The sequence below is a fragment of the Equus caballus genome, chromosome 7 (assembly GCF_041296265.1).
Source record: "Equus caballus isolate H_3958 breed thoroughbred chromosome 7, TB-T2T, whole genome shotgun sequence".
Lineage (NCBI taxonomy): Eukaryota > Metazoa > Chordata > Mammalia > Perissodactyla > Equidae > Equus > Equus caballus.
In genome coordinates this window covers 5,281,238-5,304,491 of record NC_091690.1, presented here as the reverse complement: position 1 = coordinate 5,304,491, position 23,254 = coordinate 5,281,238, and the positions used below count along the sequence as shown (strand labels likewise).

General features: G+C 52.4%; 1 protein-coding gene across 8 annotated transcripts in view; it reads right to left on the bottom strand.

Moving 5' to 3' along the window:
- Nucleotides 1-23,254, bottom strand: part of ARHGEF18 (Rho/Rac guanine nucleotide exchange factor 18) — an 89,772-nt gene that overhangs the window by 45,824 nt on the left and 20,694 nt on the right. For 4 of the 8 annotated variants that reach the window (XM_070272594.1, XM_070272593.1, XM_070272595.1 and 1 more), the window contains exons 3-10: nucleotides 21,240-21,499; nucleotides 20,308-20,458; nucleotides 19,482-19,596; nucleotides 18,737-18,794; nucleotides 18,404-18,448; nucleotides 17,584-17,661; nucleotides 16,467-16,569; nucleotides 16,204-16,345 (exon numbers count right to left, since the gene is read on the bottom strand). In XM_070272594.1, the coding sequence (XP_070128695.1) occupies nucleotides 16,204-16,345; nucleotides 16,467-16,569; nucleotides 17,584-17,661; nucleotides 18,404-18,448; nucleotides 18,737-18,794; nucleotides 19,482-19,596; nucleotides 20,308-20,458; nucleotides 21,240-21,499 (952 nt within the window). Of the gene's footprint in view, nucleotides 1-9,986; nucleotides 10,132-16,203; nucleotides 16,346-16,466; nucleotides 16,570-17,583; nucleotides 17,662-18,403; nucleotides 18,449-18,736; nucleotides 18,795-19,481; nucleotides 19,597-20,307; nucleotides 20,462-21,239; nucleotides 21,500-23,254 lie in introns of those variants that run through there. The other 4 variants (XM_023644614.2, XM_023644616.2, XM_023644615.2 and 1 more) reach the window with 2 other exon arrangements.

Sequence of the window (23,254 nt, the reverse complement as noted above, 5' to 3'; positions counted from 1 at the left end):
TCATGACTCTGGGTACAAGGTGAGAAGCTGAATTGTAGGGGCCCCAGCAAAACGCTTCCACCCCCGGAGGCCTTGCCAGGAAGGGCAGCCAGCTTCCCTCTTTGGCACGTTTTAAACAGTTATATTCATCCAATTGACCGTACAGAAATGAAAATGACGTGGCTGAAAAACATTTTAATGAAAACAAACGACTGTGAAAAGATGAATTCAGGTGTAGCTACGACACACCTGGCATCTTCTAGAAAAACCTGACTGTCCTTATTATCACTTTTTAAAAAAATCTTTGATGCGGGAAATAAAGAACAAATGCTATCAGAGGTGACCGAAGGAGGGCAGAGGAAATCAAACACTTGAGAGAGGCCAGCGGGTTTCTCTTGCAGCAGATCAAAAGCATTCTGTTAAAGGTGGAAGGCAGGAAAGAAAAACAGGCCTAGACAATGCCAGAAAAAACCTGTTTGCTTTCAGTGGCCTGGGAAATTATTCAAGGGCACTGCGTTTCTGTAAAGACAATCGAAATGATGTCAGGGTTCAGGAGGCTGAGAAAGACTCTCCATAGGGCAGTTTCCACTGAAAACTCACATCTGCGAGGAACTCCTGTCCCCTTGACGTGCCCCTCACCAAATTTACGAGATCAGAGAAGCGGCTTAGAAAAAGAATGGTAAAAATCAGGAGTCCACCGCAGAGGGTGGCAAACCATGGCCCGGGGGCCAGCCACCTGTTTTTGTAAATAAAGTTTTATTGGAAGTCAGTCAGGCCCACTTGTTTCTGGGTTGTGAGTTGTCTTGCTTTCGAGAGCAGAGTAGCTGTGACAGAGGCTATGTGATCAGCAAAGCCTAAAATATTGACTGTCTGGCTCTTTACAGAAACAGACTGCTGATCCCTGGTCTACCACATCTAATTGGTTTGTTCTGGAAGGGGGGCCTATTCCCAACCATCAAAATGCAGCCGGCAGGGTTCCTGTAGCCTGGGAAGCTCCCATTTTTAATCCCCGTCTGCTGGTAGTAAACAGGCATGAGGCTGCTTGCTGAGCATCTCGAGCTCCCCACAATCCTCAGAATGCCTGCTGGAACTATTAATGCAAGTCGGCAAGCAGCGCCTACATTAGGAACATTCCAGAACCTCGCAAAGAGCTTCATTAGTATTCCTTGTAAAACTGCAATGGTGTGAGCTTGAATATATTTTAATCTATTTCACGTCTCAAGGTCAGGAAGGAAGCAGTTTCATGGATTATGTAAGCTAGGTGCAGGTGCCGACAGAACATTTTTTTTTCCTCTCTAAACCTCCAAAACTTTTGCATTTGGTGAAAGAGGTATTTTAACGCATGGGGAAGGAATAGATTGTATAAGATGAGTCTAGGTGAACAGCCAAACATTTGACAGATTGTAATAATAGGCATCTATTTATACTTTATAGCAAATTATATTCACAGAGGATTCAGACTGACAAGATTTTCAAGCAAGAAAGTACTGGTCCTTAAGAACCTCCATTTCCTTTCTTCACTTACCAGGTTCCCAAGAGCGAGACCAAGTTCAACACTTACTTTAACTTTAAAATATGTGAAAATAACTATATGTTGTAAAGAATCTAGGAAACGAGTACTAATAACTTGTAAACTTGTTGGCATTCACTAGAAATAGAAGGTTCCTGTGGTGGACTGAACGGAACTCATTCATTCATGTCCATCCAGAACTCAGAATGCGGCCTCATCCGGAAACAGGGTCTTTGCAGATGGACACAGGGGGAGACACACAGACGCAGAAGGGACAAACGCACACACAGAGGAGAAGGGCAAGTGAGTACGAAGGCAGAGACTGGACGATTGCAGCCACAAGCCAAGGAACGCCACCTTCTAGAAGCTGGAAGAGGCAAGCAAGGATTTTCCCCTAGAGCCTTCTGAGGGAGCACGGTCCTGCAGAACCCTGATCTCCCACGTCTAGCCCCAGAACTGTGAGCGAGTAAACTTCTCTTATTTTAAACCACCGAGTTTGGACGATTTTTGTTACAGCAAATTACTATACGGTCATGGTCAAAACAAAACACACTCAGCTAAGGGACCGTGCTACAATGACATCCCAGAAGCCCCCATCATCGTTGGGCCCGTCTATAAGGTGAACATTCCAGACCAGCGGAAAGCTACCCCAGTTTTGAAAATCTCTAGGGACAGAGATGCTCAGGGTTTGGTTAGTTTCACCCTCCAGAAGGCCTTCCGATTTCAACTCTGTTTCTCTTACCTTACTGTACATCAGTGGTGCAATTTGCCACGTATTCACGAGACAGCGTGGGTAGGACCCAGAGGTGGAGGCAGTGGCCGAGAAGCCCCTCAAGCACGGGGCCAATCAGCTCACCGGAGACAGGACAGGACACTAGTCAACACCCATCAGAGGACACTCAGTCAGCTCAACCGAGTGAGACAGGACACTGCCCCCAGGGCAGCCCGAGCACACCTCTGGTGTGACCCGCATCACTGCTTAATGCTCACGTTGCTACAGATAAAAACAGCTAGATTCAGGCCACAACATGGATGAATCTCGAAAAAACGCTATGCTAAGTAAAAGAAGCCAGACACGAAAGGCGACATATTGTAGGATTCCACTTGTATGAAATGTCCAGAATAGGCAAATCTACAGAGATAGGAAGTAAATTAGTGTTTGCCAGAGGCATGGGGATGGGGAAATGGGGAGTGCCTGCTAATGGGTTCTCGATTTCCTTTTGGGATGACGAGAATGTTCTGGAATTAGACAGTGGTGATGGTTGCACAACACAGTGAACATACTAGAAAGCACTGAATCATATACTTTACTAGGGTGGATGTTATGGTATGTGAATTATACTGTCTAAATTTCAAAGGGCAGCAGAATGGCCAACCCTGTGGACCCAGGAAGGAGGGAAGCTGGAGGGCCTTCCCCTTTGACTGGAGTTTTCGGAACATTCTAGAAGAGGGAGAAACACCAAAAGGAAGGTTTTAGCTTCCTGACAATAAGCCAGGTGGGGCTAATGACAAATTTAAAAGCACTAATTTATCAGACGTGACTTATAATTGCTCCTCAAATTTCTGGAGCACACCACCGTGGTTTCACTTCATTTTTTAAAAATTGACTTTTACTTATAGATACGTTTGCAGTTCATTAATGAAGTTATATTTTTAAAATCAAAAAAGAGCTAGGTTGTGTTCACTGTTGCAAGCCAGTACCTGGTATACAGCAGGTGCCTGATAATTGTCTGTTGAATAAAGGAATGAATGAATGAACGAATGAACACACCCAAACACTGCTGAGTACTCCACAAGCAAGAACAAGCCTATGAAACGGGAGCGTTGGTAGGCTTCTAATTCTCTAGACAGGAAACGGAAGATGAGAGAGTTTAAGTAGCATGTCCAATACCACAAAAGACGACCAGAGCTCCCAGCCACCTGTTCAGGGGGCTCACGTGCGTGTGTGTGTGTGTGTGTGTAGAGGGCCACGGATCAGGTCAGAGAAGAGGGAACGACAGTGGCCTGCTGGAGGCAGGTGGAATCCTGAGTAAAGCCCGGAATGTCAGAAGCTGCCACGGTAGAAGGAAGGGCTCAAATGCAAGGGCAGGTGGGACAGGTGGGGAGCGGAGGGGCTCCCAAGTCAAATGAGAAGTCTGAGCTTTCAAGCAATGGAGACGGAACCCGGGTGACTGAGCTTCCTATGGCTGCTGTGACGAATGACCACAAACAGTGGCTGACGACAACACAAATTTACTCCCTTACGGTTCTGGAGGTCGAGAGTCTAAAATGGGTGGGCAGGGCTGCGATCCTTTGCGAGGTTCTAGGGAAGAATGTGTTTCTTTGCCTTTTCCAGCTACTAGAGGCCGCCTGCATTCTTTGGTTCACGGCCCCTTCCTCCATCTTCAGAGCCAGCAGTGTAGAATCTTCTGACTTCTCTCTCTGACATCTGCTTCCATCATCACACGTCGTTCTCTGACCTGGAGCCTCCTGCCTCCCTCTTGTCAGGACTCTTGTGATGACATTGGGCCCACCATAATCCAGGATCATCTCCTCATCTCCACATCCTTAATCACACCTGCAAAGTCCCCTTTGCCATGTAAGGTCACATACTCGCAGTTCCTGGGGGTTAGGTCGTGGGTATATCTTGGCGGGCGGGTGGCGTGCACAGCATTGTTCTGCCTACCACTCCAGTTAAGATGTGTGCACAAGATCACTGCGGTGGGAGAAGCCAGCTATAAATTACAGAGCAGGGGAGAGACGCAGCTGCCCCTCGAGTCACCGAAGCCACGACCCTCCACACGTAACGTGCTTGGGGGTGGGGTGGGGGGCAGTGAGAGTGGCTCAGAGCTGCTGGGAATGGACCGAAAAGCCCCAGAGCTGCCATGCGGACGTGGAAGCGGCTGGGCTCCCGGGAGTCAGTTACATAAGCGCGTTAACCAGATGGATGCTCGGCTGTCAGATGTCCTTGGTTTCCATCTCTGATGGATTTTGCATCCCTCAGCGGCCTGGTGCTCCACCGCTCCTGTTCCTCCCTCCACCGCCAACCTCTAGCAGGCAGAAACTGCCTTCTAAACACTTCCTTAGCCTTCTGCCCTGTCCCCACTCCACCATCGAGTGCCACAACCTCAGGGTCCCTGGGAGTCTGCAAAGGGCTGCTCCTCACGGTTCTTGAACCCTGAAAGATCTCGGTATGGGGTGGAGGTGGGAGGGAACAGACCCCCGATCTGAGGACAGGAATACTCCAATGCAGTATATAAACCTGAGAGGGGTCCAAACTGGTCATGCCAACGCATGTCGGCATCTGCTAGCTGCCTGGTGCCCATCTGCGTAAGGAAGAGCTCTACTGGCTGATGACGGTGCCACTATCTACCCAGTCACCTACCCCACACTCTCTCCCACACTGTCACCTGAGCCCCGACACATCCACCTTTGAATAGACCTGAAGTCTGTCCTCTTTCTACGCTGTCCTCGTTAAGGTCCCCTTCATCTCCCAGTGGGCCTCTCTCTTTCCAGCCTCCACCCTTTCAAAGCCACCCTCCACCCACAGATGGGCACAGCCATAAAGTCCTCTACGGTAACACCCCAGCCTATAAATTGCCCGTTTCAGCTCTACCAGATTCACGGGATGTTGTTTCCTGTCTCTGAGCCTTTGCACATGCTGTTCCCCTTCTGCCAACAGCTGCTGAGGCTTGGCCCAACCACCACCCCTCAGGAGAGAGAGGGCTTTCACACCCGTGCCTGGCCTACATCCACGGGGAAACTGTGACCCCATACCTCTGCCTGAACCCCTGTCACGATGGATGGCACAGACGACTTTGTGACCATCTCCTGTGTGGCAGGGACCTAAGTCTGTAATCAACTTTAGGAGAATAAGAAGCTATTAGTGTCAATAATCCAGCCCTGGGGCCGGCCTGGTGGCACAGTGGTTAAGTTCACATGTTCCGCTTCGGTGGCCTGGGGTTCGCTGGTTTGGATCCCGGGTGTGGACCTACACACCGCTCATCAAGCCATGCTATGGCAGGCGTCCCACATATAAAGCAGAGAAAGATGGGCACAGATGTTAGCTCAGGGCCAGTCTTCCCCAGCAAAAAGAGGAGGATTGGCAGCAGATGTTAGCTCAGGGCTAATCTTCCTCAAAAACAAATCAAAACAAAAAACAGGGGGGGAAAAAAACAAAAAAAATAATCCAGCCCTGTGCCATTTATGCTGGTGAGCTGTTCCCTTTTTCTTCAGGGTTCTCTCATCTTTACCCATCAGCCTTCCCAGTCTCAAACCATTTCCTACAATTCTGCCCCATGCCCGTAATCATTTCCACTCTCCTTCCAGTTCTCATTTCCTCTCTCTTTTATTTAACAGTTTTATTGAGGTGGAATTCACATACTATACAATTCACCCTTTTAAAATAGACAATTTGATGGCTTTTAGTATATTTAGAATCATGCGTCAATTATCACAACCAATTTGAGTTTTCATTACCCCAAAAAGAAACCCTGCACCCCTTAGCTGTCACTCCCCACGTCCCCCTCCATCCAGCCCCAGCTACCACTAATCCACTTTCTTTCTCTCTGGATTTGCCTGTTCCGGATACTTCACACAAACGGAATCAGAGAGTACGTGGTCTTTCGGGACCGGCTTCTTTCACTCAGCAGAATGTTTTCAAGGCTCATCCACGTTGCAGCACGTGCTGGTGCTCCATTCCTTTTTGTGGATGAATTCTATTCCGTTGTACAGGTGGACCACATTTGACTTTTCCATTCGTCAGCGGATGGACCCTTTTTGGCTACTGTGAATGATGCTGCTGTGAACATGGGGGTACCAGTTTTTGTGTGGACGTACGTCTTCATTTCTCTTGGGCACATACCTAGGAGCGGAATTGCTGGGGTCTCTGGTAATTCTGTGTTTAACTTCGAGGAGCTGCTGACCTGTCTTCCATGGCAGCCGCACTCGCCTACATTCCCATCGGCAGTGTATGAGGGCCTCGATTCTTCCATCTTCCCATCACTCCTTAAATTCTTTGATTCGAAGCCCCCAGGTGAACAGTGCAAAGGGTCACAAGGACCTGCCATCAGTCCCCACATCCTGACATTATGAGCACCACAAAGCTCACTCCCTCACTGCTTTGGATGCCCAAGGATGCTTAGTTCTTTGCTCTACACTGTGTCTGGCCCATTTCACTCTCGTGATGAGACTTCTGACTGAGTACGCTGATCCCTACTGTGGATGACTTGGTGATTTATTATTCTTTTTTTCTTTTCTTTTTTTTGCTGAGGAAGATTGTCGCTGAGCTAACATTTGTGCCCATCTTCCTCTATTTTATATGTGGGATGCTGCCTCAGCATGGCTTGGACAAGCGGTGCTTAGGTCCGTGCCTGGGATCCAAACCCATGAACCCTGGGCCACTGAAGCAGAGTGCATGAACTTAATCACCATGCCACCAGGCCGGCCCCTATTATTCCTTTTAAGTTAAATTTCACTCTGCAAATTAATCTCAGCAAATCAGAGCTATGCATAAATAGCACATAACCGTCCTTATGTGCAGTATCACGCTGGATTCCCACCACGTAATTTGCTGTGGTCCTTCAATTCCTCCATGCCATGCTACAATGGAGGGGGCACCTGCTTAGACCCACCTCCCTCTCTTGCCTTTCTCTCCTCCTGAAACCCAGCCATAAGAATGACCAGCTCGGGGCCGGCCCAGCGGCGCAGCGGTTAAGTGTGCACGTTCCGCTTTGGCAGCCCAGGGTTCGCCGGTTTGGATCCTGGGTGCGGACATGGCACCACTTGGCAAGCCATGCTGTGGTAGGCGTCCCACGTATAAAGTAGAGGAAGATGGGCACAGATGTGAGCTCAGGGCCAGTCTTCCTCAGCGAAAAGAGGAGGATTGGTGGCAGATGTTAGCTCAGGGCTAATCTTCCTCAAAAAAAAAAAAAAATGACAGCTGATAATATGTCCTGCACTTAGACAGTGGTGACAGTTGCATAACTCTGTGAACCTGCTAAATAGCACTGAATGGCACATTTTAAAAGGGTGAATTTTATGGTATGTGAATTATATCTCAATAAAGTTGTTATAATTTAAAAAAGAGTGGCATGAGTCTAAAATGTAACCACTCACAATGTGCTAAGTGTATACTTAACTAAACCTTCAGAATATTTTGTTTCAAGATATAATCGTAATCAGTGCGTGGAGTCATGCAGTGCGTGGAGTCATGCGCCGGTTAACGACGGAGACAGGTTCCGAGAAATGCGTCGTTAAGAGAGTGTGTCGTTGTGCGAACATCAGAGAGCGCACTTACACAAACCTAGATGGTACAGCCTACTACACAAGGGCCCACCCTTGCATATGAGGTCAGTCATTGACCAAAATTTGCTACTTTGAACATAACCAACTGCAACTTTGTACTCAGTTGAAACGATAAATCTATCTAGGAACAGAAGCGGGGGAAGCAAGCCAGCTGAATTTAATTTACACCCAACGGCAATTTTATCACCACCAACAACAAAATGAGCACACTGCGGGGGTCCTTTCACCCAGACCTCCTGGAGGACATTATTTTAATCAGTTTGCCCCCTCCCCCATCAGCCACATTCCTCCTCCAAAAAATTCCCACAGGCAGCCCCAGAGCTGTGACTGGAACGGCTTTGCACCTGGAGAGACAGTTTTCAAAACACAGCAGCTCTTCACGACTTTCAGGGGAAAAGCAAAGTTTATCTAACAAATAACAAAGAAACAAAGATGGGTGGGACTTCATAAAGGTCTCTGGGCTTTCAGTTACTTAAGAGAGCTCAGATGAAAATGTTTTAAAAGTCATAGATGGAATTTGGAAAAATGGAAACAGGACTCAGGATGAATGAGAAAGAATGAAGCAGACCTTGATATAAGGAGCAGAAATATGCTAAACATGTGGTAGGTAAACACCCAGGGAGGCTCAGCTGGTGACCACAGCCGGAGTCCCAGGGGCTGGTGACAAGGACAACCGCCCTGCAGCCAGCTGTAATTGCTAGCTAGTGTGACAAGAATGAAAATTATACCAAAGCTTATGCCAGAAAAAACATATGTGCCGCTTCCACTTTCAAAGTGGGGGCATTCTCGAGTCAACTTAAGAAAAAGAAAAAAGAGAAAAGAATCGCCGTATGGCTTTTCCATTTCTCTAGTGTATGCCATTTAAAAGTGAAATTAGCTATACAAAACCAACACAAATTACGTTTACAAGAATTACATTTATTCTGCCTTCCGGCTGTATGCTCTTCCTCGCTTTAGAACAACTTTTTTCTCCAAAGGGCCTGAACCACAGAAATAATAAATTACTGATAAAACGTAAACTCTGACTTAGTCAGAACAACAACTCAGATGCTGATTTTCCAGACTCTTTATTACTTGGAATGTCAACCTGAGAATACAGGCCTCGGGGCACGCACACATGCATAGAACATACAACACTTATCGAACATTCGCCATAAGCCAGGCACTCCACTATGCACCTTACACATATTATGTCATCAAACCCCCAACCAACCGTTATTCCCAGTTTAAAGAGGGGAAGACAGAGGCCTATCGAGGTTTCACGGCTAATATATGGTGGACACTGGGACCAGAACCCAGATCTGACTTGTCACTCACGCCTGCGCTCTTGACACTTCTCCATACAGTTCCAGGATTAATCATTCACCGAGATGCCTGCAAATCATCCCAAATCGCCCTCGGCCATAGGCTGTGTACACTGCCCTGAACTCTCTCTAGTCAACAAGAAGAGAAGAGCCTTTTAAAAAGATCCTGGCTGGAGTTCCGCTCTCCCTGAATGAGCCAAAGCGAGGCAAGTAGCGTCTTCCACTTCCTTGGTAAAACTTCAAGAAACTTTTTACCCTCTGGGCGGGGTATCTCTTCTGCGGCTTCGATCTCAACAGAGCAACAGGTTAGAAAGACAGGAGGAAGACAGCAAACCAACCGTGCAAGGACCACGGGCCTCTCCTCCCCGCCTGCAATGCACCATCTAAATTCTTCCACGAGAAAGAAACTGGAGAGAGGGGTAAGGAAAACCCGAAGCACACACCCCCTTGGTGTGCTTTCCTTGCCCCAACGTCCACTGGCAGGAAGGACGTTTGCCCCAGGGCGTGAGAGCTCCCCGGAGGCCTGATGGACGCCAGTGCTGGTTACTGGGATGGTTACAGCTGCATCCCTGGTCCTGCCCCCAGCGCCCCTGCACCTAGAGCCCGGTGACCTTTCTCTCCCGAACGAGGCGAAGTTGCACCGCCCGAGGGGTGGGGCTCGGATGGGGCCGGCAGGCATCGTCTGCATCCCTGCATTCGCCAAACGGACCCCACCTGCACCGAAAGGGCCGCCTGCGCTGCAGGACCCGCCGCCAGCCTGGAGGAGTCCACGGGGGCCCGGCCTGAGGCCGACGCCACCCCGGGGGTCCCGCGCCCGAGACCGCCCCCGGGGCCCGACGGCGCCTTCCCGGGGCCCGAGGCCTCCCTCCCGAGCCCCGTGCTCCTCGGGGCCGCCCCGCCGTCCTCACCTCGGCCGGGTCCCCCGAAGCCCGATCGCCGCCGCCACCGCCGCCGCCGCGGCCGCTGCAGCCCAGCCTCCCCGGATCCACAGCCGCCCCCAGTACCGAGCCGGAAGCGGGAAGCCGCGCCGCCGAGTTGCGCATGCGCGGCCCCTCCCTCGAGGGCGGGTCAGAGGGTGTGGGCCCGGAAGGGGGCGGGGCCTCCCGCGCCAGAGGGTCCCCGGGACCGCGGACTTTGCCTCGGGCTGAGCTTGGGGCGGCGGGCGGGGGACGTCCGGCTGGGCTTGTAGGGGCGCGCGGAGGGAAGGGGGAGGGTACCTGCGATGAAGGTGAGGGCGATCCTTGAGGGGCGGGCCAGCGGGGCTGGGGGCGCCTGGAGGGGGTGCTGAGGGGAGATCCGCGGGGTTGGGTGGCGTTTTGTTGGGTCAGCGGGGGCTGGGTGATTAGCGGGGCCCCGGGGGGCTTCAGGGGTGATCTTGAGGGGAGATCGCCAGGCTAGGGGGAGCCTAGGGGGGTCCTTAGGGGAGATCGGCAGGGCTGGGGCCGTTTTGTGGGGTCAACGTGATTAGGGGGGCCTGGGTGATTAGTGGGGCTTCTGGGGGAGGACAGCAGGTCTGGGGAGCATCAGGGGTGGCTGAAGAGGGGAGCCAGCGGGCACCTGGGGATATCTAAGGGGGGCAAGTCTGGGAGCGAGAAGTCTGAGAGGGGTATACAAGAAATGGAGAGAACAGGTCTCACGTGTGAGGAAGGGGCAGCGTAGTTTGCAGGAAGCGTAGATCATAGGAAGGTAGACTACAAGTCTGGGAATAATACATCATATGCTTCTCTGGTGGTCCCAGACACTCCAACATAGGTACCACCAGATACCCCAAATGCATACCAGACATCCAGGCAGTGCCATCAGATACTCAAACATGCTTCCAGGTACCCAAATATAGGTCAGACACCCCACCTAGGTCTGTTAGACATCCTGAAACTATTCAGAAGCTGAAAATCATGCCACTAGCTCAAAAGTACCAGACACCTTCACCCAGGAGCCATCAAATACCCCCAAATACGCCTTTAGACATCCAGAAACATATCAGAGACCCTACATGGGAACTTTTAGGTACGCCCCAAAACATACCAGATATCCCCAATACAGATGCTATCAGATACCCCCAAACAGGTGTTCAGAGTCTGAAACACATGCCAGACACCTACACGCAGGTGTGTGTAGACACCTGTAGATAATACCAGATACCTCCCCCAGTGCCAGCACCCACTCAGGTGCTATCAGGCATCCCAGCCCTGAGACCGCTTGTCCGATCCAGGTCCCCCACAGGTGGAGCAGTCGGGCGGTAACCAGGAGAGGAGCCAGCCCCTCTCACTCAAGGTCCAAGCTGCTCAAGCGGGTCAAGATCTCCCCAAACGCAACTCACTTCAAAACACCCACAATCTGTGGTCAAGAGCCCTCAGTTCAGAAGTGGGTGGCAGAGTCCTGCCTTCAGTTTAACTGCAGTTTGTGGTCAAGAGAGGAAGTGTGCCCACAGAACTGGAGGTTCCAGAAGTACAAGGACATGCTTCATCAGATAAGCCATCCCAATTGAGTTCAGAAGCCCAGACACAGGTCTTTTTGAGGTCTCAATGGATTGGTAAATGTTTACTCTCTGAATTCCTATGACTTTTGAACTGTATTCCAAAGGCAATGGGGAGCCATTGAAGATTTTAAGCAGGAAGAGTGGCATGATCCTTATTTCTCTAGCCACCTTGGTTATAGAAACCTTCAGGTTGACACAGTTTTCCCCTAAATGTAGAAACCGACTTTCTCAAGGAGCCTGGCAGGAAGGAGAGGTGTCTCTCATCTTTCTTTTATCCGTCCAACCATTCTGCGTTTATCGAGTCCTTATCATGGGCCAGGGATTCTGCTGGGAGCTAAGGAGACACAGGGATCTTAAATCTACAGCAGAGTTTCTGTTTCGGCGCTATCGACAATTGGTGCTGGCTAATTCTCTGTGGGAGGCCTGTCCTGAGCACTGGAGGATGTTGACCAGCATCCCTGGTTCTACCCACGAGATGCCAGTAGTAGTACCCCCATTCCTGACAACCAAAAATATCTCCAGACATTGCCAAATGTCCCCTGGGGAGCAAAATGACCCATCAGCTGACAGCAACCAGCCCAAAAGGAACTCAGACACTTACTGACACAGTCACCCAGTGCAGGCTTCCTGGGGGGAGGTGGACCTGCTCTTTGTCTTAATGGATGAGTAAGAGTTAGGTGGCGGAGGGAGTTCCAGAACAGCACTGCATGAGCAAGGCTCAGGTGATATGCATGGGCAGCCGCGAGACTTCAGGGTGGCTGGGCCGTGATGTGTGGGTGGCATAGCAGTGGGAGAGAAGGGCGGAGGAGTAGGCGGGGTCAGACCACGAAGGGCCTCAAAGGTCAAGGCCAGGAACAGGACGTCTGGAATGGTGTTCTGTAGTGGAGCTGGTCTCTGGGAAAGCATCTCAGTTTTACCCTGGAGACCCACCTTCCATAATTACCTGCAGGGTGATTCACAGACCAGAAAGACTGGGGAGAGAGGCTGGTTAAAGATAATGTAGTATCCTGAATTGGATCCTGAAACAGAAAGAGAACCTAACAACAACAAAAAGCTGGTGAAATCTGAATAAAATCTGTAGTTTGGTTAATAATACGGTACCAACGTTGGTTCCTAAGTTGTGACAAATGTGCTGTGGTCATATAAGATGTTAACAAGAGGGGAAGCAGGTGACAGGTACAAGGGAATTCTCTCTTCTCTCTTTGTACTTTTCTGTAAATCTCAAATTAAAAGTTTAGAGAAGAAAAAGGGTCCCCCGCCCCCAGAGAGGCAGGAGAAGTTCGTTTCTTGTGCCAAGATGGTGCCAAGACTCCTCAGACAGGTATAATCTAAGTTAAGATACAATGGCAAAATGTAGCAAAATATTCCAGCTACAAGTTACCCGTTTGGTCATTTTGAAGTTTGACCTTTTGGTTTGCTAGAATGTTAAACTCTCTAAGTAGGTGTTAGTTTTTCTAGCGCATATTTTCAGTGTTGACTTTTCCTGTAACAAAACAAAACGTTAAGCTATCACTCCTGCCTGTCTTGCATTGTACTCTAGACTCGATTCCTCACTGGTTTATACCAGCCGCAGAAAGCAATCAATAACAGGTTCGTGGTTATACCAAGAAATCCAGTGTGATCCTTAGTATCTGGTATTTCGCCACAAAGTCCACTGATAAGAGATTACTGGAAGCCAGTCTCAGAATTTGAAAATAAACTCTAGTCTCTCAGTAGCTATTTTAGGCTTTTCTAGAAGCCAAGGACACATTGCAAAACATTTTTGCAAATATGAATGCTTATATTCAATCCAAGAACAATACATTTTCGCCTGGTTTAGGATTACTAGTAGCTTATTTGAAAGCAAAGGAAAAACAACTAAGCACGAGTTCGCTGTCTTTAGAACAGTTGCAAAAATCGGGCAGAAACGGGTTTTCATTTTCCTGTTATTTTAAATATTATTGTACAGAGCTACTATTAATGCCATTTTGGGGGAAAACCCTAAAAATGGCCCCAAATATTGACAATAAGCGCATCAAACAACAAAGCATCTTTGGTATCTTAAACTTATGTTCTTCAGGTAGCTGTCATTTAATTTTCTTTTGAAATAGAAAATTTTGCCTTTGGTACACCTAAAAAATAATTAAAAGTTTATTTTTTACAAAAAGCAAGTGGCGGGCTGGCCCCATGGCTGAGTGGTTGAGTTCACGCGCTCCGCTGCAGGCAGCCCCAGTGTTTTGTCGGTTCGAATCCTGGGCGCGGACATGGCACTGCGCATCAAGCCACGCTGAGGCAGCATCCCACATGCCACAGCTAGAAGGACCCACAACTAAAATACACAACTATGTACTGGGGGGCTTTGGGGAGAAAAAAGGAAAAAAATAAGAAAAAAACTAATAATAATAATAAAAAAAAGAGCAAGTGGCATAGTGTGGTAGGGGAGTGGTAATCAGGGCCTCAGACTAGGAGTCCCAATCCTGACTCTGGGACCTTGGGCAAGAACTTAACTCCTTTGAGCCTCAGTTTCCTCATCTGTAAAAGGGGAAGTGACAACACCTATCTTATAGAGATGTTCTGAGACTTAATGAGGAAATCCACTTAAAGCACATGGGTGTTTGCGATCAGTACAGTAATGTTACCTATCATTCTTATTCTTTGCGCAAAATCTTATGTGACTGCGGAGTGACATTCAGGAAATTAGTCCGGGTTGGAACTCTGGTCTTTCAAGGTCCTATTTGTAAAGGGTTTATTGATCTAGCAGTGGCCTATGGTAAGTCACTTTGCTGGGTCTTCCTTGTCCCCAGGTAAGCTGGCTCAGGGATCGACAAACTTTCTGTAAAGAATCACGCGGTAAATAGTTTGAGCTTTGCGGATCATGTTGCAAAGTAGTCCACTCTGCCGGTGTAGCGTGAAAGCAGCCTTCGTTTATGACTGTCTGTGGCTCGGTTCTGGATCCTTCCCTCGGCCAACCTCCCACCTGCCCCTTGAAACTGATGGCCGAGATGGGGCTCTGAAGGCTTGATCCTGGCCCTCCAGGGAGGCCCCCCGTATCCAACAGACCTCAGTCCCCCAAGAAGAGAACAGGAAGTCAGCAGAAACAGGAAGTCACCTGCTGCTTAAAACGACTTCAAGATGCTGAGGTCGGCGGTACATTGAAGACTTTGCAAAGCCCACGCCAGCCTCGGCTGAAGAAAGCTCATGTGTCAGAAAGCAGGTAGGAGGTCATCTGACGGAGGGAAAGCTCAAAACAGGACAGCCCTGACAGCAGCAGCCGCCAGCAGGACAGCCACAGCCCCACAGCCAGCCAGACGGCGCTCCAGAAAGAGGGAGGAACGAGGAAAAAGGAAAAGGCTCACGTGTGGGGCCAGCAAAGCCAAGAAATACAAAACCTGCCGCTCAGGCTCAGGTCACCTGAAGGCACCTGCCCCATGGGTGGAGGTGTGGCTTTCCCTGCACGGCCCACCCTGAGGCCTGTTCTCCATCTCACTAGCCCACTGATTCTCACCCAGGACAATTCTGCCCCGCAGGGGACATTTCGCCACATCTGGAGACATTTTTGCTTGTCAGGACTCCCGGGAGGGATGCTACTGGCATCTAGTGGGCGGAAACCAGGGACGCCGCTCAACATCCTACAATGCACAGGACAGCCCCCACAACAGAGAATGACATGGCCCCAAATATCAATAGTGCCACTGTCTTGACGAACCCAACACTAGAGTGATTCCCACAAGACACAGTCTACCGTCTGAATTCTCGCTGCCAGCTGCACGCTCATCTTTTCTAACACACAGTTGCCAACGCCTTGTCTCCATTCCCTACAAAGTGGGGCTCGTTTTTCACAAAGGCAGAGTTCTAAATCCCAGAAAAGACCGGAGCCATCTCCCTTTAGGGTCTTTGGTACCCAATACTCTTTCGTGAGCAAAGACCCTCACTCTTATTCCCTGGAGAGCCCTGGGAGGCAGGATGCTGCCTGTTATGGGGTGAATTGTGCCCTTCCTGCCCAAACTCATATGTTGCTGTCTCTCGGAGGGTGGTCTGAGTTGGAAACAGGGTCATTGCCGATATAATTAGTTCAGATGAGGTCATACTGCAGTAGGGTGGGCCCCGAATGCAATAAGCCTGGTGTCCTTATAAAAAGGGAAAAGTGGAACACAGACGTACAAACACACACACACACACACACACACACACACACACAGGGAGAATGTCACATGAAGACCAGAGTTCTGCTGCCACAGGCCAAAGGAGAGAGGCCTGGAATGGACCCTCCCTGGCACTGTCAGAGGGAGCCTGGCCCTGCCGACCCCTTGATCTTAGACTTCTCCCGAACTCTGAGACCTGTTGAAGCCACCCAGATTGTGATACTTTGTTACGCAGCCCTAGCTAACTAAGACACTGCCTGAGTCTGGTTTTTTGCAAGAGGATTTTTGCAACGACAAAAGCTGAGGCTTAAAGGTACTTTTCGGGCCCTGAGCTCATCAAATGGTCCCTGCCCTTGGGGACCAATCCCTTGTGCTCTGCAGGGAGCCGAAGTCAGCCCTCCCCTGGCAAGGGCGAAATGGGGACGAGGATGCAAAGAGCAAAGGAGGCCGCCAGAAGGATTTCAAGGAAGTGAAGGAGAGAAAGTGGCTGCCATCCAGCGGGACAGGCTAGGCCACTGGACTTACCAGAGCTCAGAAAGGGCTGGCCGCACAGGGGGCAGCTGGAGTGGCCCGAGAAGTTTCCGTGTGCCAGCTGGTGCCCATTGACACACTCCTTCCTCTCTTGAGCATCCTGACCCTTGTCCTTGAGAGGCAGCGGGCTCTTCCCCTGTGGGGGATGGAGGTGGGCCTTAGAATGCCCTGGGTACGCAGACCCACCTTGAATCACAGGGCTCTGGGGCCAGGGTCACCCTCACAAGCTGCGGAAGGCGGAGGGGGTCTCCCCTCACCTTCTCCTTCTGCCTGGTGACTCGACTGCGGAGCGAGCTCAGTCTACGCTTCACCCCGGTGCTCCTGTCGCTCCGCTCGATCTTGCTGGCTCCATCTTCACTCCTAAGGAGTGGGGAGATTGATGAGGACTGGGCAGCACACCCAGAGGGCCATTCTGAGTCAGTCCTGTGGGTCACTCCTGCGATCCACCTGGAATCTGTCTCGCTGTGGCCTCCTTTTCTAGCGGTTTCATCCCTTCCGTGGAGCCTAACTCTGTCACTCACTTATTCATTCAACAAACATTCACAAATGTTTGTGAAATTTCAGGAACCTCAGGGACTGGGTTTGCAGATGGGAGTGTGATATGGTCTCAAGCTTGAGGTCCTTTGATGGGCCCGGGCTGGAAACCTTGGCTCTGTCCATCTCTGCCTCCTCCCTCTGATTCATCCTCCCCTCCCGATCTGATCAGCCTATAAATTCTGCCCACTCTTCCTCTGGGGTATCTCCCAAATCCTGCTCCCTTTCTTCCCCGACACTCCAGCCTCAGATCACGATCATGCCTCTCCCGGATTACAGACTCACACACCCTCACTTAATAAATCCTTATTAAGTCAGTCAAAATACAGACAAATCCAGCTCTGGCGGAATCTATTCCCCGGAGGGAGATCCCACACCTCCAGTGTGCGCCCCGTGCCCACCCCCAAGCCCTGTCCATGCTCACCACCATCAGTCACCAGAGAGCTGGGCTCCTCAGCTTCACAGAGCTGATCTAGCCTCTGCTGACTTCCCCCACCCTCCCTCCTCTCAGCCCCACCCTGACACCACTCACAGGGCTTTGCAGCTCCCCTGCAAGCCACCTTTTGCTTTGCCCCATCCTTATCTCCATATATTGGCGAACTCCTACTCTTCCATCAGAACCCAGCTCAAGCTGTCATCTCCTCCAGGAAGTCTTCCTCTGCCCTCCCAGGGTGTATGAGGAGACCCTGCCACCCCCCACTGCTGCCCTGGTGGTTCCAGTGAGAGGATGGGGGCCCCAGCTCCTGCCCCCAGCACAGGGCCAGGCACAGAGGCCCGGAAACACTTGTGTGTGTGAATCCAGCGCTGTCCCCGCCCACAAGGGGAGCTCTGCGCACTTACTCAGACAGGAACTCAAACCAGGTGAGGTTTGAGGGGGCTCCTCCAGGGCTGACGGACAGGCGAGCTCTCTGCCGGGTCCTGCAGGATCAGAGAGGGCAGACACCAGGGTCAGCAGCTCCTCCTCCCCCAGCTGCTCCCTTTCCTGTCTCTCTCTCAGGGCTTCTGCGGACAGGTGTGCACCCGGTGCCACCTCCGAGAGCCCACCATTCCTGCAGACGTGGGCTTGTGCACGTGGGCACTGTGGCAGGCTTTCCAGCAGGGGGCGCTGACACCTCTTGGTTGAACCAAGTCAGCGTGTCAGGAAGACTTTCTAACAGAGGCGGTGTCTCGGGACAGAGGCACTTTTTCTCATTTGTACAAAGGGACCCCACCGGCTACTGGTAGCTTGATCCGCAGCTCATGTCCCTTGTCCTTCCCACACCAGTCCCTCCTCCCACCTCTCCAGCATCCGTTTTTTCCCCATTTCCTCGTGTCTTCTCCACACTTGTCCCCCATACCTGTCCACCTCTACACCTGTCCACTCCCACACCTGTCCACTCCCCCACACCTGTCCACTCCCACACCTGTCCACCTCTACACCTGTCCACTCCCCCACACCTGTCCACTCCAACACCTGTCCACTCCCACACCTGTCCACTTTCACACCTGTCCACTCCCACGCCTGTCCACTCCTGTAACTGTCTCTCATATTTGTCCCTCTACATCTGTCCCACCATGCCTGTTCCCCCAAACTTGTGTTCCCCACCCTTCTCCACTACCTGTCTCCACTTCTGTCCTCTCCCACACTTGTGCCCTCACACCTGTCCCCCTTCCCACTCACCCATGGTACTGTCGAAGTTCCTGAAGCACCTGCTGGACGATCAGCCTGGGTGGGGGATAAAAACAGCCCATGGTCCCCAGATTACAGGCATATTCCCCAAGACGAGTTGCGATGGCCTGACCAGGCCCAGGGTCCTGATGCAGACCCTACCCCGAAGCCCAACCCTCTCTGGATGCTATGTCCAGGACCTTTCTGAGGGGCCTGGGTCCCTCCCCTGGGAGAAGGATGGTGTGGGAGAGAAGACAGAGGTTATGGGGGGACTGAGATGAACCCCAGCCTTGACCCCTTGGCTGTCCACTGGGACCCCTCGCCCTCCCCAGGGCGGACACTCACACACGATCCGGCTCCACGTGGTCCTTTTCCATGCACTCCAGCACCGGCGGCTCCAGGCCTGGAAGCAGTCCCCACCCCAGGAGGCACAGGCATGATGAGGGGGCTCTGGGGTGGGACCAGCCCTGCCCGGGCACCCCCTGACCCACCCCTGCAGAACTGGAGACCGTCCAGATGGGGCCTGCCACTCTCGGGGAGGAAAGGCGCGAAGAGGGCACACAGCCAGGGACGGAGGTGTCCTAAGTGTCTTACAAGAGCTTATGATGCGCTAAGCACTTTGCACATGGGCACTCAGGGAACCCTCCAGGTGGCACTAGGGACATACACTGATGGTCCCATTTTATAGAGAAAGCTGCCGAGGCTCTGAGACTTGCTAGAAAGTGAGAGATTTGGGTTTAGATTGCAGTCTGTCTAACACCAGAGAGACACAAGCTCTTAGGATTCAGAGACAAGGAGCGAGATAAAGATAGAAAGAGAAAGAAGAGAGGCCCCTCGGGGGGCAAGGTCATTGCAATGGTGCAGTCTACCTGGCTCGAGGTCCTGGGGAGGGGGAGGGCAGATACTGGAGGCTGCTTCCCTTCTCTGCCCACCCTTCCCCAGGACCCCCAGCATTCAGCCCAGGGGACCCTAAGCCCCCTTCGCTCCTTTCCTTTCTCTGGGGTCCAGCTGGGGCCCCATCCGGGGCACCCTCCAGCAGAAACCCCCTGCCCTACTTGTTTGGAATGAGGGAACCCCCAGGCCTGGCTACCTTCGACAGCTGGAGTGGGCACCTCCAAAACTGGAGAGAGTCCCAGGAAGCTGATCTCATCGAAGGACACAGGAACTGACCGTGACCTCACTTTTTTCTCGGGGCTGTCACATTCCTGCAGGGAATAAGCATCTTGCTAAGCCAGGGGAGGGAGGCAGCCCCAGGCTGCAGGCAGACTCCCCAGATGGAGGGTCCCCAGCCACAGCCAGGGCCCCAGCCTCCCGTCAGCGCAGGTAAGGGCTCCCCCCAGCCACAGGGCAGAAGCACGGGGCTCAGTCTCCATAGCAACCCCGGGCTGCAGCCATCCCCTCCGCAGTCATGGATGGCAGTCCTGGCCAAGGACATTCCCCCTAGCTGTGAGCTGGGGCCTGAAACTCTGAGCCACACATTCCAGCTGTGGTCAGGGATTTCCCCCCAGGTCATGGTCCCCTGGCACAGGCCACAGCCCAGAGCATGCATTCCCCAGCTATGGGCTGCAATCCAGACCCAAGACAAGCCCCACCCAGTTGCAGACCCAAGTCACAGACATTGCTTCCTTCCAGCTGCAGATATGTGGAGACGTCCCCTTGCCCCCCAACCCATGGGTTGCACTTGTGGTCAAGGATCCCATGCTGTGGCCCCGGCCCCAGTGAAGCCCCTCAGGCCTGGGCTGTAATGTCAGGACTCAGCGCTCCCCAGTCAGGGGCTACACCATGGACAACCCCGCCATGATTCGTAAGTCCTGCTAGCTATGGGAGACATGCTCCTTTCTTGCCGCAGCACCAGCTCCTGGGCCCAAGGGTGTGTTATTGTGGGGGGGGGGGGGGCGGCTGCGGGCTGCACCCACCTTGCCAGAGTGTTCTGCTGGGGTCCCGCCCCCAGGCAGACACTCCTGGGTCCAGGCCTGCAGACCCTCTCCCGGCTGGTTGAGAGCAAGGCTAGCCAGCGTCCGAGGGAGACAGGGCCCGTCATTCACAGCTGAGGTGTCGGCGCTGAACCTGCTGGGGGAAAGGAGAGAGTCAGGGCTTTGCTGGGTCTGTTCCATCTGGCGGCTGCCCCATCCCTGGCCTGCCACACATCCAGGAGCTTGGGGGAACCTGGGGTGATCCTTCCGGGGCAGGGCACAGAGAGGCATCCAGATCTTGCTACATCGGAGGGGTCATCAGGGGAACCCTGTGGGGGGCGGTCTGCTGATGCTCCATTTGTGTCGCAGGCCCACCCTGTTTACACAGACTAGACTAGATTTATTTGGGGTGACTTGGGGGGGTTGAGGGAGATGGGTGGGGGTGGCTAAAGCACCCCCTTCCACTGTACAGGGCCACCACTATGGCGTGTGTGGAGCTGAGCACACAGCTGTGTTTTGATCACAAGCACATCTGTGGCTTTGTGCATACATGTGCAACCGGTGTGCAAAAAGTCACACACTTAGCCTTCTATGCATGAGTGTGCAAGCTTGCAGGTTGAGCGTGGGCGTGGACACCCAGTGTGTGCGGGCAAGTGTGCACATCTGGGTTTGTGGGTGCCTGCGGAGCGCTGGCACAGTCTTCACTTGGTGCTTGTGCACGCTCCTTTGGCGTATGCGTGCTTGTCTGTGCACCCGGATTCGTGTGCCCACACAGGCTCTGGGTGCGTCATGCATGTGCGTCTTGGAGAGAGGGCCTTTTGGGCTGCCTCTGACAGTGCAGACACCCACAGTGGCCCTCGAGCTAGAGGCAGGGGGCAGCGTTTCCGGGCCGCCCTGGGGGTGGGTCATGGAAGCAGCGGCGGTGGGGGGCTGACCTCTGCCAGCTGTCGGGGCAGCTCCGTGCCCTCTCCCAGCTGCGCGTCCGTGGCTGGTCCGGGGCCTGTGCGGAGCTGGAGAAGGGCGAATCTCCTCCAGCTTCTTCACCAGGGGATCCACTGCCCCTGGCCTCCCTGGACTCGCCATGGGAAAGGGCCCCAAAGCCCAGGTCCTGAAGATACTCGCTGCCCTGGAGCGCCCCCAGGTCCAGGCTGAGGTCCTCCGCGCTCTCGCTGAGCCGCCCTGGAACACCATCCTCCTGCAGGCGGGTGGGGAGAAGAGGATATTAACCCAGAGCAGCAGGAGTCCCAGGACCCAAACCCTGCCCATCCCCCTCCCGTCCAACCTGGGCGCAGCACCCTTTGCGCGGCGGGAGGGGAGGAATGGCTCTTAGACTGCCTGGACGTTCACGGCCTTGTCCCCCAAAAGGGATGGAAAGCCTGGGCTTCCAGACCTGATTCCACGTCTGTGCTTGAGTTTCGTCTGATCTGCTGGTGAAACCGACATGATGACCTCTGCCCCGCCCGCTGCGCCCACGGAACGTCATGTCCGCGAACGCAATTCGTGTAAGCGCTGCGCACAGGCAGGTTATCCTTGACGCTAAGGGCAGATGGTTCCAGGCCGTGTTGGGGCTTCCAGGCTTCTCTCTGGGCTGCTTGGGGCGTCCCCTCACCCACCCTAAGTATCCCTTCCAGATCGGGACAAGGGTGAGACAGGTGAGGCGCTGGCCTCAGGCACAAAATTGAAGGGGATGCCCCAAAACTCGGAGATCAAGACAAATTTCATTTTAATGCAATATGTATATATATAGTTTTTAAAGATTGGCACCGAGCTAATATCTGTTGCCAATCTTTTTTCCTTCTCCCGGAAGCCCCCTGGTACATAGTTGTATATTCTAATTGTGGATCCTTCTAGTTGTGGCATGTGGGACGCCCCCTCAGCATGACCTGATGAGCGGTGCCATGTCCGCGTCCAGGATCTGAACCAGCAAACCCTGGGCTGCTGAAGCGGAGCGCGCAAACTTAACCACTTGGTCACGGGGCGGACCCTAATGCAATATTTTTAGAAAGCCTCAAAAATAATGCAAGGAGATCCACAGTGAACAACTGATCAAAAGGTTACGAAATGACGGTCTGGGCCCCTCACTTGTCCGGCTCACCTCGCTGGCCTCCCCCTCTTCCCGGCCCTGCTCCCTCCTACCAGAGGGGGGTCTGGAACATCTGAGCTCCGTTCTGCCAAGAGGCAGAAGCCCAGCCTCCTCAGCACAGTGCAAAAGGCTCCAGGGTCAGCCGCCTCCTGCTTCTGCCCCTCTGCAGCCTCCTGTCCCCACCCACCCACCACTCTGGCAGCAGAGTGCCAGGCGCTGTTGACACCAGAGATACACAGGGGTGGACAATGATGCACGTCTGCCAGAGCACCAGGAACCAAGCGTGCATTGTGCCTAAGCCCACAGCAATTCCACCAGGGGGCATTGTTCTTCCACTTTCCGGATCAGGAGACTGAGGCTCGGGGAGGAAAAAAAGACTCAACTGGGGCCGCTGTCTGGATCCAAGCTCCATGCTCTTTCTTATTCTGCCTCCTCTTCTCTCTATTTTTTTTTTCAGGAGGAAGATTGGCTCTGAGCTAACATCTGTTGCCAATTTTCTTTTTCTTTTTTCTCCCTAAAGCCCCAGTACATAGTTGTAGATCATTCTAGTTCTTCTATGTGGGATGCTGCCACAGCGTGGCTAGATGAGTGGTGTGTAGGTCCTCGCCCAGGATCTGAACCCGTGGACCCTGGACTGCTGAAGCAGAGCACGTGAACTTAACCACTCAGCCACGGGGCAGGCCCCCTCCTCTCTATTTCTTTTTCCTCTGCTTCCTATGCCCTTCTCCTCCCTCTCTGTCTCAGTCATTCTATTTGCCAATTTTTCTAGCCTGGGTACCTGCCTTTTCCTTTCCTTGGAGATCCTCTTCTCCCAGCCCAACCAGAGTTTGCCCAGCGAACTCCTATTCATCCTTTAAAACCCAGATT